General features: G+C 35.5%; 1 protein-coding gene across 1 annotated transcript in view; it reads left to right on the top strand.

The window, feature by feature from the left end:
• The window catches only part of ROCK1 (Rho associated coiled-coil containing protein kinase 1), a 154,217-nt gene extending 145,269 nt beyond the window's left edge, over positions 1–8,948 (top strand). Inside the window, exons 28-32 of the mRNA XM_082640433.1 lie at positions 1,935–2,005; positions 2,207–2,295; positions 5,717–5,795; positions 5,955–6,216; positions 6,565–8,948. Coding sequence (XP_082496559.1) covers positions 1,935–2,005; positions 2,207–2,295; positions 5,717–5,795; positions 5,955–6,216; positions 6,565–6,776 — 713 coding nt within the window. The 3' untranslated portion in view covers positions 6,777–8,948. The remainder of the gene's footprint in view (positions 1–1,934; positions 2,006–2,206; positions 2,296–5,716; positions 5,796–5,954; positions 6,217–6,564) is intronic.
• Positions 8,949–14,368: the final 5,420 nt, after the last annotated feature.

The raw sequence follows: 14,368 nt of genomic DNA, 5'->3' as shown, positions 1-14,368 counted from the left end.
TTTAAATAGAGGGTGACTTTAATTGGCTAAGTCAGAAAAAAAGAATTGCAAAATAAGCAAAAAAGGTATATCAGGTACCTACTCTGTGTGTCAGATGCCTTGGAGTATATATTAAAAAAAAGTGGGGCTTCCCTGGTGGCGCAGTGGTTGAGAGTCTGCCTGCCGATACAGGGGACATGGGTTCGTGCCCCGGTCCGGGAAGATCCCACATGCCGCGGAGCGGCTGGGCCCGTGAGCCATGGCCGCTGAGCCTGTGCGTCCGGAGCCTGTGCTCCGCAACGGGAGAGGCCACAACAGTGAGAGGCCCGCATACCGCAATCAATCAATCAATCAATCGATCAATCAATAATAAAGTGTTAGTATATTGTCTCCTGCTCTCACAAAACTTACCAAGGAACTGCCCGATGGAACAAATTAATTATTGATGAACTAAATAACGGCAACTAAGAAAAAAACTTGGGAGAAGAAGGGGATCATTTTGAACTGAAGTTTCTTATTATTTCTTCCACTTTAACAAAAACAACAATTTAGATGAAGGAGAATAACAAAAACATAGGGCACTAGGTACAGGGAAGAAGTTGGAACAAGAACATTACTCCTGATTTAGTTAACTGCAAAGCTTGTTTAAGGAAAGAATATCTTTGTGCTCTAGGAATTTAAACTCAGAAATTAGACTGCCTGGGTGAACCCTAGAGCTTTGACAGTTGCTGTGATTACCCTTGGGCAAGTTAGTTCACCTTGCTAAGCCTTAGTCTCTTCATTTGTAAATGGAGGATGATAGCAGAACCTATCTTATCCTATATTCCTAAGAATGTAATATCCTATGTTCATGGGACTATTATAGATTATTTATGAGGTATTCCTTGTAAAGCACTTGGGAAATAATAAATGTACAGTAGATGTTATGATTTGAGCCATGGTATAATGTCACATTATAGCATTGTACCTTACAGTTGGTTACTTGTCCCTTCTTTTGTGTTTCAAATATAATAGATCTAAAAAAACAGTTAAATGTTCTTATCTCTAACCTGATATAAAATAATCATTCCTAAATGGAATCATCTTTTTCTCCCAGATATTTTTAATAAACATTAATTATATTTAAATAGTAATAATAATTATAAAATGCATTGATCAAATTAGTCAAAGAATTTCTGGTATGCACAAACTGATAAAACATTAGCAGTTTTACCAACTGAATTCTGTGTTCTTTTACTGTTTATTAAATTCTGATACTACAAACTTGAAAGGCTTTATTTATACCTCTTTTAGTTCGCTAAGAATTGTAATTGGATTTACCACTAGAATTAGGGACCCCTTCCCAACCAAATTTGGACACTTAATGAAATTGTTTTGGGTGTTTTACCAAAAAGTTTATCAGAATATTGTACTGAGAAAACAAATAAAATACTTGTCTCTTATTCTTTATATCTAGTTGATTCTGCCTGCATTCCTTATTTATTTATCTTCTATTCTTACCTTCTGTGAGTAATAGGACACTTGTATACTTTTGCTTGCTCTTTCTTGTGTAAATCATGGCTCTGATTTGTTCCACTTGCTGCTTTTTTTTTTTTTTTGCTAAATACTTTTATATGAATGTTAAGTGATATTTAAAGTCTTCTGTATCATATCCCATTTAAGCTGCAATCCATTCCAGTCTTGCCTGGCTATTAAGGGTACTGTTGTTACTTCATACTTTTATAATTGAGTACTGAATGTTAATTTTATGCGGAAAGTGGCTTGGAATTTTTTTCTGCAGTATTTGTATGGCCATTAAAGTTGATTTGTGTGATTGAAGCATGAAAGAGCAAATTATAGCACTTATTCATTTAGCTGTGTTCGAATGCCTGTTGCTGCATGCTGTCAGACAACTTGTAATAGCTTTTCCTTTTGTGACAATTTAAGGCTGAATACTATATATTTTTTTCTTCTAGAATCAAGAATTGAAGGTTGGCTTTCAATACCAAATAGAGGAAATATCAAAAGATACGGCTGGAAGAAACAGGTACAATATGCCTCAGTTTTTCTAATTGATATTTTGTTATATATTTTACTTTTAAAGCATACAATTTGTATTAACTGCCCTATTATTTGGCATTGTTTTTAGATTAATACAATATGATCTAGACATAAATGGCAAGTATGCTTATCACTTTAAACCAAGTTAATACTGCTCTTATCTCTTCCCCCTTTTTTCTCATTTCAGTACGTTGTGGTAAGCAGCAAAAAAATTTTGTTCTATAATGATGAACAAGATAAGGAACAATCCAATCCATCTATGGTATTGGACATTGAGTAAGTTGCCTTTTATTGAATTTTAAGACTGTTGAGTGTTAACCTACGATAATCAATTATTTTTAGACTTACCATTTAGTTTATATTTTGTTATTTAAACATTATTGACTTTTTTCTTAACAAATTTAAATAATAACTATATTAAATCTTACTTTATCAAAATATGAGAGGGGAAATTTTGCATACCTGATCGGTGTATTCTAAAGACAATTTTTTTTTAATTTCAAGTGTTTATTGGTTTTATGTTCACAGAACATCTCAAAGTATATGATTATGTGGTCATTGTTAAGAAGGAAATAAAATATATCTTTTCTTTTTTTAATAATAGGTCAAAGAGGTCTGTGATAAGCTTAGGTTTTTTTCCTTGTATTCATTCTAAAACCATTTCTTAGGCACTGCTGCCTGTATTATCATAGGTGTTGCAGGTGTAAAATGAGTAAGACAGTTTCATATTTGAGGAGCTTAACAGGCTAGTAGCAGGAAAGGTAAAATATATGCAATAACATAAATTCAGAGTGAAGTGTGGTGGGTGCGACAGAGAAATATAAACTTAAAATGAAGTTTTGCCATTCCTTTGTAATTAAACATTGTGGAGCTGATTATAGTTAAAAATGTTTAAAAAGTTGAGCAAGTACCAGAGAGTACTGATATTTTATTTCTCAATTTTAAAAAAAGGCATTAGTTGTGAAAATTTAAATAATCAGCTTAACTGGAATAATACATAAACATTAATAAGAAAGACATGTTTCAACTAACTTAAATACTTTTTACGTTGATGAAAGTTGTTGTTGTTGTTTTACCTTTTTATTGAGATGTAATTTTCATACAATAAAATACATACATCTTAAGTGTTCAGTTCAGTGACTTTTGACAGTTGTAAGCACTCGCATAATCAAGCCCAGTACAAGATAAAGAACATTTCTATCACCCTAAAAAGCTCGCTTGTGCCTCCTCAAGGGGAAAAAAAAAGATTATCTGAATTCTATCACTTGAGATTTAATTTTGCCTATTCTAGAACTTCATACTAATCGAATTTTATAGTATGTACTCTTTCGTGCTTGGCTTCCCTCGCTTGGCATAGTGTTTTGCTGTGTGTATTGATTGTTCTGTTTATTGCTGGGTAATATTCCATTGAATGAATATATCTCAGTTTGTTTATCCATCCTTTTGTTAATGGGCATTTGGGTTGCTCCTAAGAGAGCTATTTTAAATAAGACTGCTTTGAACATTCTATTTTGTGGACTTAAGTTTTCATTTCTCATGGGTAAAATACCTAGGAGTGGAATCCTGGGTCATATAGTAAATCTGTGTAAATAAATCTACCAGACAGTTCTCAAAAAAGGTTATACTGTTTATACTCAACAGCAATATTTGAGTTTCAGTTGCTTCACGTCTTCACCAACATTTGGTGTTGTCAGTCTGACTTTTACCTGTTCTAATGGATGTGAAATGCTATTTTGTTGTAGTTTATGTTTTCCTTATGGCTAATGATGGCAAGAATCTTTCCATGTATTTATTGGCCATTTGTATCTCTTAAGTGTCTCCAAGTCTTTTGCTCATTTTTTAATTGGGCAGCTTATCTTTTTAAGGTTGGTTTACAGAAGTTCTGTGTATATTCTGGCTTCAAATTTTATGTCAGGGGCTTCCCTGGTGGTGCAGTGGTTGAGAGTCCGCCTGCCGATGCAGGGGATGCGGGTTCATGCCCCGGTCCGGGAGGATCCCACATGCCGTGGAGCGGCTGGGCCTGTGAGCCATGGCCGCTGAACCTGCGCGTCTGGAGCCTGTGCCCCGCAACGGGAGAGGCCACAACAGTGGGAGGCCCGCGTACCGCAAAAAAAAAAAAAGGGAAAAAAATTTTTATGTCAGGAATATGTAGTGCAAATATTTCCCAATCTGTGGTTTGCCAATTCATTTTCTTTATGGTGTCTTTTAATGGAAACCAATGTATCACTGTTTGAAAAGGGTTATTGCCTTTTGTGTAGTCTGTCCAAGACATTTTTGCCTGCCCAAAGATTGTGAAGGTATTCTATGTTTTCTTCTAGGTTTTATTTTTAAGTTCTAATTGATCTCGTTTCTTTTTATGTTTGGTAAGAAGTAGTGGTTGAGGGTCTTCTGGTGGTTCAGTGGTTAAGACTCTGCGCTTCCACTGCAGGGCGCACGGGTTTGATCCCTTGTTGGGGAACTAAGATCTCACGTGCCTCGCAGCGCCGCCAAAAAAGAAGAAAAAAAAAAGTAGTAGTGGTTGAGGTTAATTCTTTTCCGGGGGGGGTGGGGGTTGTTTTGTTTTGTTCATGTGGATATCTGGTTATTTCAACACTCTTTATTTATATATATCAACCTTGAATCTTCATCTTGCTATTCACTTATTAGTTTTAGAGATTTTGCGTATGTGTGGATTCCGCAGGGCTTTTCTACGTATACAGTAATGTCATCTTCAAATAATAATAGTTTTACTTCTGCCTTTCCAGCCTGCATGCTTTTACCACATGTATAGATTTGTATGACCACCACCAAGTTAAAATATAGAATAGTTCCGGGCCTCCCTGGTGGCTCAGTGGTTGGGAGTCCGCCTGCCGATGCAGGGGATACGGGTTCGTGCCCCGGTCTGGGAGGATCCCATATGCCGCGGAGCGGCTGGGCCCGTGAGCCATGGCCGCTGGGCCTGCGCGTCCGGAGCCTGTGCTCCGCAACGGGGGAGGCCACAGCAGTGAGAGGCCCGCGTACCGCAAAAAGAAAAAAATATATATATATATATATAGAATAGTTCCATCACAGGGATCCTTCATTGCCCTTTTATAGCCATAGGAAGCACCCTTTCTGAACTCCTCTCTAATCTTTGGCAACCACTAATCTGTTCTCCATCTGTATAATTTTGTCACTTCAAGGATGTTATGTAAATGGAATCAAATAGTATGTAACATTCGATATGCTTCTTTCACTCAGTATAATTCCCTTGAAGTCCATCCAAGATGTAGTTTTTTTCTTTTTGTGGTTGAGTAGTGTTCCATCGTATGACTATATCACAGTTTGTTTAACCATTCATTTAAGTTTTTTCCAATTTTGGCCTATTAAAAATAAAGCTGCTGTGAACATTCATGTACAGGTTTTCATATATATAGATTTGTAAGAAATTGCCATACTCTTTTCCAGAGTGACTCGGCAGTTTTACATTTCTACCACAGTTGTATGAGTGATCTAGTTTCTCTGCATCATCACCAGCATTTGGTGTTATTACTATTTTTATTTTAAAAATTCTGATAGGAGTATAGTGATACTTACTGTGATTTTAATTTGCATTTCTCTAATGACTAATCTTTTCCTATGCTTATTTGCCACCTCTGTGTTCTCTTCAACGAAATATCTGTCTTTTGCTATAAATGAGTTTTTATAATGGCCTACATCATATTTCTTTTCATTTTAGTAAATTGTTTCATGTTCGTCCTGTAACCCAAGGAGATGTGTACAGAGCTGAAACTGAAGAAATTCCTAAAATATTCCAGGTAAAAATCTGAAAATATAATTTTAGAAGATCCTTTACCTAAGTACTAAGTGTATTTGTGAAGTAAATGTAAATACACCAATACTTTTATACATTTGAAACTTGTATGTATAGATTAAGACCTTTTTTTTAATCTTCTGTTTACCATTCCTAAATGTAGATACTATACGCAAATGAAGGTGAATGTAGAAAAGACGTAGAGATGGAACCAGTACAACAAGCTGAGAAAACTAATTTTCAAAACCACAAAGGTCATGAGTTCATTCCTACCCTCTACCACTTTCCCGCCAACTGTGAGGCCTGTGCCAAACCTCTCTGGCATGTTTTTAAGCCACCCCCTGCCCTGGAATGTCGAAGGTGCCACGTTAAGTGCCACAGAGATCACTTAGATAAGAAAGAGGACTTAATTTCTCCATGTAAAGGTAAGGCATGAAAATTATTTTTATAACATGTAACAAATTAGAGACTTAAATCCCAATGAAATAACTTCTTCAGATATGGCACTTCCTATACCAAGTTGAAAAGAGATAATAAGACATAATATTTTGGCACTGGTGGAGCCACATGCGTATTTCTTATTTTACTTTATTTTTCTTACTAGTTTAAGACTAATATTTTCTCTTTAAATTTTCCAACTTAATTGAATTAAGAAGAAAAGATATTGTCCAAGCTTAATTAAGCATAGTAAATCTTTTTAAATTGTAAGAACATTTGATAAGGCTCTTTTAGGAACTATGTGACTTTAATTGTGCTCTTTTTTCTTAAAATAGTAAGTTATGATGTAACATCAGCAAGAGATATGCTGCTACTAGCATGTTCTCAGGATGAACAAAAAAAATGGGTAACTCATTTAGTAAAGAAGATTCCTAAGAATCCACCATCTGGTTTTGTTCGTGCGTCGCCTCGAACACTTTCTACAAGATCCACTGCAAATCAGTCTTTCCGGAAAGTGGTCAAAAATACATCTGGAAAAACTAGGTAAGGATTGAAATGTTAACCTTTTTAACTGTGAGTACGTGATTGGATAATATCTATTAAAATCCAAAGTCCAATTGTTCTTTTCCCCATAAAGGGCATCGTTTGTATCTGGGCATTTATATATGACTTGAAATGACTTTACAAATTAGTTTAACTGATTCCTGTTAGAAGCTAAGAATGTTTATAAGTGTCATATTTATTTAGTTCAATGTCGGGTTTTATTGTCATTGGTTATGGTACATATTTAGCCCTTAATGTTTTAAACAACTGTTGTTTACCCCCTTTTAATGTTAATAGATTCATGTAAAACTTTGCTCATTTTATTTTTAACTATGTTGGCAGATTTTTTTTTAATCAAAATTATTTGATATTATCAGTGTTAACAAATAAACTTCCCAGTTAAGTATCCTTTTTTTCTTCTTTTTGGGAGAGGGTAGTTTAACTCGTTTTGATGGAATTTTTTCAAAAATATTTATATAGTAAAACAAGGAATTACAGGACATAAACCCTTTCCTGAGGAGTGGTTATGATAACTCATTAAGTTCTCATTTAACACGTGAAAAATGGGGCTCAGAGAAATTAAGCAACTTGCACAAGATCACACAGCCAGCTAGTAGCATAGTCAGGTTGGAACTCACTTTTATCCATTTCTGAAGCCTATGTTTTTTCTCCTATACCAAATACCAACTTTCCCTAGAGTGTAATCCTTATATTAAGAGGGACATTTGAATCTAGAAGCTGAGACCTAACACTGATTTGCGTCTCTGCTGATGTCACCCAAGTCTTCCAAGCAGGCTTAAAGCCATATTTAATTTATCCCATTTCTTCATTCCATATAATCAATAACCAAGTCTAATTCTTTGAAATGACTCATATCCATTCCTCCTTCTGTATTCCTCAGCTACCATACTATTCCAGTTCATTATCACCTCACTCTGGACTTCTTTCTGTAGAATCTTGTATTGTCCCTCTCCTATATAGGATAAAAGCTGAATTTAAAATACTTAAAATTTTTTATAGCTTTGTGGTGGGGGGAAAGTGTTTGAAACAAAGTAGAAGCAAAAAGGAGATAATAGTGTGTTTTTCCTTTTTCCTGTTTTCCAAATTTTGTGTATTAGTTAACTATTATATATAATGTATATGTACCTTTCCTTCCAATTTTTGTTTTCTGAATTTTTAAACTGAGTACATTTCTTAAATTTTTTATTTTTTTCCCTCAACAGTTAACCATGTCACCTAGTGCCTTGTGGAATTGTGTGGGATGCTACCTGATAAACCAGGCATCTTTTACCATGCAGAGCAGACAGGCTGTTCCTTTGACACAAATATCACAGGCTTCAGGGTTAAGATTGCTGTTATTCTGTCCTTGCTTTGGCACAAAAGCACACTGAGGATTGTTTTTTTGTTTTGTTTTGTTTTTTGTTTTTTTATTGCGGGTTTGCCTACAGGTAGATTAGATTAATTATTACTATGTAATGCAAGTACAATTGAGGGAAAGCTTAGCTAGATATATTTTTTTAAAAAGGTGCTGCCTTTTTGAATTTCTAAGAAAACGCCTGTCAATCATGATAGAACACAGTTTTCCTCATAGGAGTGAGAGGAAGAGACTTTCACTTTCAAGTGGAATGGCCATCACTATCAAGATCAGCTCATGGAAGGAGTAAAGAAAATATCTCAAAATGAGACAACTGAAAGTTTTTTTTTAATAACTTCAGTTTTTATGCTCTTGCAAGACTATACAAAACTATTTTAAGAAAGCAGTGACATCACTTGACTTCAGTGCCCTCACTGTAGAATTTAAAAGCCTTACTGTTGATTGCCTGTGGTGGACTTGATGGAAAATAAATATCTTACGTTATGCTTTACAAAATACTGTATGTGTTTCAGCAAGTTTGTAGATTGGGGAATGGGAGAAGGCAAAAAAAAAATTACATTTAATCTATGCATTTTTGCCAAGCCATATTGAGTTATTTTACTACTAGAGACATTAGGAACTAACTGTACAAAAGAACCAAGTTTAAAAGCATTTTGTGGGGTACATCATTTCTGTAATTATATAATATGTTTCTTTGTGGTTTTAAGTGATAAAGACATTAAGTTAACAAACATATAAGAAATGTATGCACTGTTTGAAATGTAAATTATTCTTAGAACACTTTTGATGGGAGTTGCATTGCCCTTTTAGTGCCTTAATTTGAGAGAATTATTTTACTGCCATGACTAAATATAAAAATTTCAAAAAACATTTTCAGAAGGTTATGTGTATTGGGGGTTTTTCATTGATAATTGGCTTAATTTAAAATATTTAGAGGTTTGGTGGACTTTCATAAATTGAGTACAATCTTTGCATCAAACTACCTGCTAAAATAATGAATGACTTCATAAAACTCTGCAAAATATGTAGAAGGTTGCACCAATATAAAAGAAAATTATGGCAATACATCTGTGATGTTTTCCAGTTAACATAGGAATTACCAGATAAATACTGTTAAACTCTTGTTCAATAGCAAGGGTTGATTCATATGGGCAGTATGATTTATTGTTTATTTTTTTAACCAAATACCTCCTCAGTAATTTATAATGGCTTTGCAGTAATGTCTATCAAATAAGAAGCACTGGAAAACTGATTCGTCTCTAGGATGATATGCATGTTTCAAGTGGTATTAAAAGCCGCACTGATGGATATGTAATAATAAACATATCTGTTATTAATATGCTAATGACTCTGTGCTCATTTAATGAGAAATAAAAGTAATTTATGGATGGATACCTTTAATAATGACTGCTATGGTATTTTCTCATGACTGAGATAAATGGAAGCCATGCTATAAATTAGTCCCTGACTGCATACAAATGTTTGTTAAATTTCATGACCAAAGTGAATTTTTAAAAGATAAAACCTGGTTTGGGCTCTAAAATAGGAGTGCTACAGTTGAAATGAAAAGTTGGCTAATGTCTTTTGGAAACAATTCTCCATGGGTCTCTTATGTTTCTCACATCTTGAGAGCAGAAGCTCTGACAGCCTTTGTTTGTTCTACACTGTCTTTGCCAAGGAGATTTGTATAGTGAACAGCCATGGAAGACATTGTGTTTCCATAGAGAGGAAGGCAGGTTTGTTTGCTGTTGTATAATAAAGATAGTGTCTCTCTCCAGGGCAAAAGTTGGGCAGATTTGCTTGAGCTCATTATAAAAGATTCAGGTACCCTAAACTTTGGGCTCCTCAGCTGTGATGCAAACTCACTGCATGCTCAGCATCCACCTGGACCACTTTGCATTGCCCCGTGGGACTCGGAGGTCAAGGGGAACTGATGAGAACGTGAAGCTCATGCTGCTTGCTGTGCTGTAAGTATGAAGTCATTTGGCTCTGACCCAGGATCCATGAAATTGTGGCAGGCTAACTTGTAGCTTGCAAGTAGGGTGAAGCCTCAGACCCTTCACAGTTCTGGACAGTGTCCTTACTACTGCCTTGGAACCATCACCATTACCCTAATGTATTAAGGTCTAATATATTAAGGTCCAGTAAAGTTCAGAGAACAGAGTTAATTCTATTTATTTGAGCAAGAGAGTACTTTTTTTTTTAAACAAAATATTAACTTGAGCATAAAATTGTTGAGAACTGACAACTTTAAGGAATGACTTCAAATGCCACATTGCAAAACCAGGTCAACCAAGAGAGCTGCTGCTGCTGCTTTTTTTTTTTTTTTTCATGTGGACTATTTTTAAAATCTTTATTGAATTTGTTACAATATTGCTTCTGTTTTATGTTTTGGTGTTTTGGCCGTGAGGTATATGGGATCTTAGCTCCCTGACCAGGGATCGAACCCATGCCACCTGCCTTAGAAGGCACAGTCTTAACCACTGGACCCCCAGGGACATCCCCAAGAGAGCTGCTTCTATTCTAAGTTCAGGAAACCACTTAATCCCAAAGTATACCAACGTGGCAAGCATCAGGATAGTGTCATGATCAGGAAGTCACACCACTGCAGGTTCTCTGTGGTACTTTGCCATGCCTGCTGCATTCCACACCACGTTAGATGATGTGTTTCATTCTCTTACCATTTAGGAACCTTGTGTCTGAACAGTGGGGTCTCTGTCAGTAATACCTCAGAAAAATCCTTTTCATGAGCCTCCCTATCTGCTGGCATTAGCATACACTCCATCTCACCTCTGCCTTTTATAGGTGCATCTGCTCAACCAAAATAAATCACATTCAGAATTCTAGCTGTAAGAAAGTCTGGGAAATGGAGCTTTTAGCTTTCTATCCTCTTGATTACAGGAAGACACAGAGTGTAGAATGAGATTCAGCCTCAAGCCTGCCCACCCACCACTCCTGAGAGCTTGGGTTGAGGTCAGGGATTATGGGCTAGAAAGAAAACAGCCCTTGTCATGATTCACAAGCTCAAAACAACGATGGGTCACTTGTCATTATTTGGGGTTTCAGCTTAAAATAATCTGTCCATCCTTCGTTTAAAGAAATATCAATAAGTGAAATAATTTAAACATGGCAATCAAACTCTGATAAAGTATGTGTTTTTTTCATGTCACTAGAAGTTTTGAATAACTAAATTTGGTATTTACATAAATTAGTTTGTTGATTCTTACTGGGTTGCTGGTTTGAGCTTTTTAATTTTTATTTTTGGTATTCCAACACTTCTGCAGTTCTTCCTGCTCAGAAAGAAAACACAGCTACTAGCAGCTAGTAGGATGAATAAAGACAATGTCTTTAAAAATCAGTTAGTTGTGAAGGACATAATATATTGCACTACTACATTTTATTACTCTATGGTATCGTTTAACGAGCAAACGTCTTAATTTTAGCGAAGTCAAATTTATTGATCTCCTTTATAGTTAGTGCTTTTTGTATTCTATTTAAGAACTCTCTCCTATTCACAGGGTCGTGAAGATAATTGTGCGTTAGCTTCTTGAAGTTTCATTGTTTTGACTTTAACATTTACACAATAGGGAAAGGATTGGCATGTCAATAAATGGTGTTGGGAAAACTGGATACCCACATACAAAAGAATGAAAATGGACCCTCAACTTACACAAAAATCAACTTGGATTAAAGTCTTAAGTGTAAGAACTAAAACTCAGACTCCTAGATGACAACATAGGGTACAAGCTTCTTGACATTGGCCTTGGCAATGATTTCTTGGATATAACACCAAAAGCACAGGCAACAAAAGCAAAAACAGGCAAATGGAATTACATCAAACTAAAACTTCGGCACAGGAAAGGAAACAAAATAGTGAAAGGCAAGCTGAGGAATAAAAGAAAATATCCGCAAACCATATATCTGATAAAGGGTTAATATTCAAAAACTGTAAGGAAATCCTACAACTCAATAGCAAAAACCAAAAACAGATAACCTGATTTAAAGTTGGGCAAAGGACCTGAATAGACATTTCTCCAAAGATGATATACAGATGGCCAACAGGTGTATGAAGAGATACTCAACATCACTAATCCTCAGGGAAATTACAATTACAGTGAGATATCATGTCATACCTGTTTGAATGGCCATATCAAAAAAACCCAAAAAACCAAAAGATTTGTGGAATCTAAAAAATACAATAAACTAGTAAATAAAACAGAAGCAGACTCACAGATACAGAGAACAAACTAATGGTTACCAGTGGGGAGAGGGAAGGGGGAAGAGCAATATAGGAGTAAGGGGAAATAAAGGGTTATGGGATTACACAAAATCATCTGTGTGAAACTTTTTATTTTATTGGAGTATAGTTGATTTACAATGTTGTGTTACCTTCGGGTGTACAGCAGAGTGACTCAGTTACACATATACATATATTCATTCTTTTTCAGATTCTTTACCCATATAAGTTATTACAGAAAATTGAGTAGAGTTCCCTGTGCTATACAGTAGGTCCTTGTTGGTTATCTATTTTATATATAGTAGTGTGTGTATATGTTAATCTGAAGCTCCTTATTTATCCCTCCCCACTACGTTTCCCCTTTGGTAACCATAAGTTTGTTTCCAAAATCTGTAAGTCTGTTTTGTAAATTTTTGTAAATAGTTCGTTTGTATTATTTTTTTTAAATTAGATTCCATGTATGAGTGATACATAGGATATTTGTCTTTGTCTGGCTTCACTTTGTATGATAATTTCTAGGTCCATCCATGTTGCTGCAAATAGCATTATTTCATTCTTTTTTATGGCTGAATGATATTCCATTGTATATATATATACCACTTCTTTATACATTTATCTGTCGATGGACATTTAGGTTGCTTCTGTGTCTTGGCTATTGTATATAGTGCTGCAGTGAACATTGGGTTCATTGTATCTTTTCGAATTATGGTTTTCTCCAGATATATGCCCAGGAGTGGGATTGCTGGATCATATGGTAGCTCTATTTTTAATAGTTTTTAAGGAACCTCCGTACTGTTCTCCATAGTGGCTGTACCAATTTACATTCCCACCAGCAGTGTGGGAGGGTTCCCTTTTCTCCACACCCTCTCCAGCATTTATTGTTTGTAGACTTTTTGTTGATGGCCATTTTGACCTGTGTGTGTATGAAACTTTTGAAAATTGTAAAGCACTATAGAATTTAAAGAACCTTTCATTCAATTTTAAAAAAGCATTATTTATCCCTTACACCAAAAAAAAATAACAAAACAAACAAAAAAAGATCAGTGTTGGCAAAGATGTGGAGAAAAGGGAACTTCTGTACACTGTGCGAATGTAAATTAGTACAGCCACTATAGAAGACAGTATGGAGGTTGCTGAAAAAAATTTTGCTTAGTCAGCATTACAGCATTATCAGGAGAGGCTAGATTATCAAACAATCCCCCAAATCTCAGGGGCTTACAAAAACAAAGGTTTATTTCTCCCTCACATGACCCGTCCACCATGGGTCAGCTGCAGCTTTGTTCCACATCCTATTCACTCTGGGACTCCATAGCAGCCTCTCTCAGGAACATCACTGACCATCATGGCAAAGGAAAAGAGAACATGGTGACCCATGAGCTAAATCTTAATGCTTTGGCCCAGATGCAACACATGTCACTCTCATTAATATCTCATGGCCAAAGTAAGTCATAGGCCAAACCTGCCATCAAGGAGAGGAGGATACATAATCATATGATTGGGAAGGACAGGAAATTGGGGGAACAATAATGTTTCCTACCACAATTATTTCCTTTTTCTTTGACCAACAAATCAAGGTTTTTACACATGAGCACCTCAATACCCCATTTTACTGAAAGAAAAGTGGTATGATTTTTGTCTATTTTTGCCAATTTAATGTAATCTTTTCCATTTTCCCCCTCCAAGCTGTATTTCTTAGAGTGACAGAATTTTAATGTTGGAAGTGATTTTAGAGATAGTCCAACTCAAGCTACTTATTGTATCAATACTCAGGGAGGAAATTGTAACATGTCCATGTCCTAAATTGCAATTAGACACAAAACAGGATAGAACCCATGTCTCCCAACTCATAATTGAATGCTGCTTCTACCACATATAGTTTCATTTTCAAACCTGAGTTATTAAAATGATATGCTTTTTAATAGAGTACATGTTATTCAATACACGAACATGATTACAGAAGACATTTAAACGTGTAGGAAAAAAT

The sequence above is a fragment of the Mesoplodon mirus genome (genome assembly GCF_964341445.2).
Source record: "Mesoplodon mirus genome assembly, chromosome: 13".
Lineage (NCBI taxonomy): Eukaryota > Metazoa > Chordata > Mammalia > Artiodactyla > Ziphiidae > Mesoplodon > Mesoplodon mirus.
Note: the sequence above shows the minus strand (reverse complement) of the source record. Positions and strands in the feature narration are given on the sequence as shown.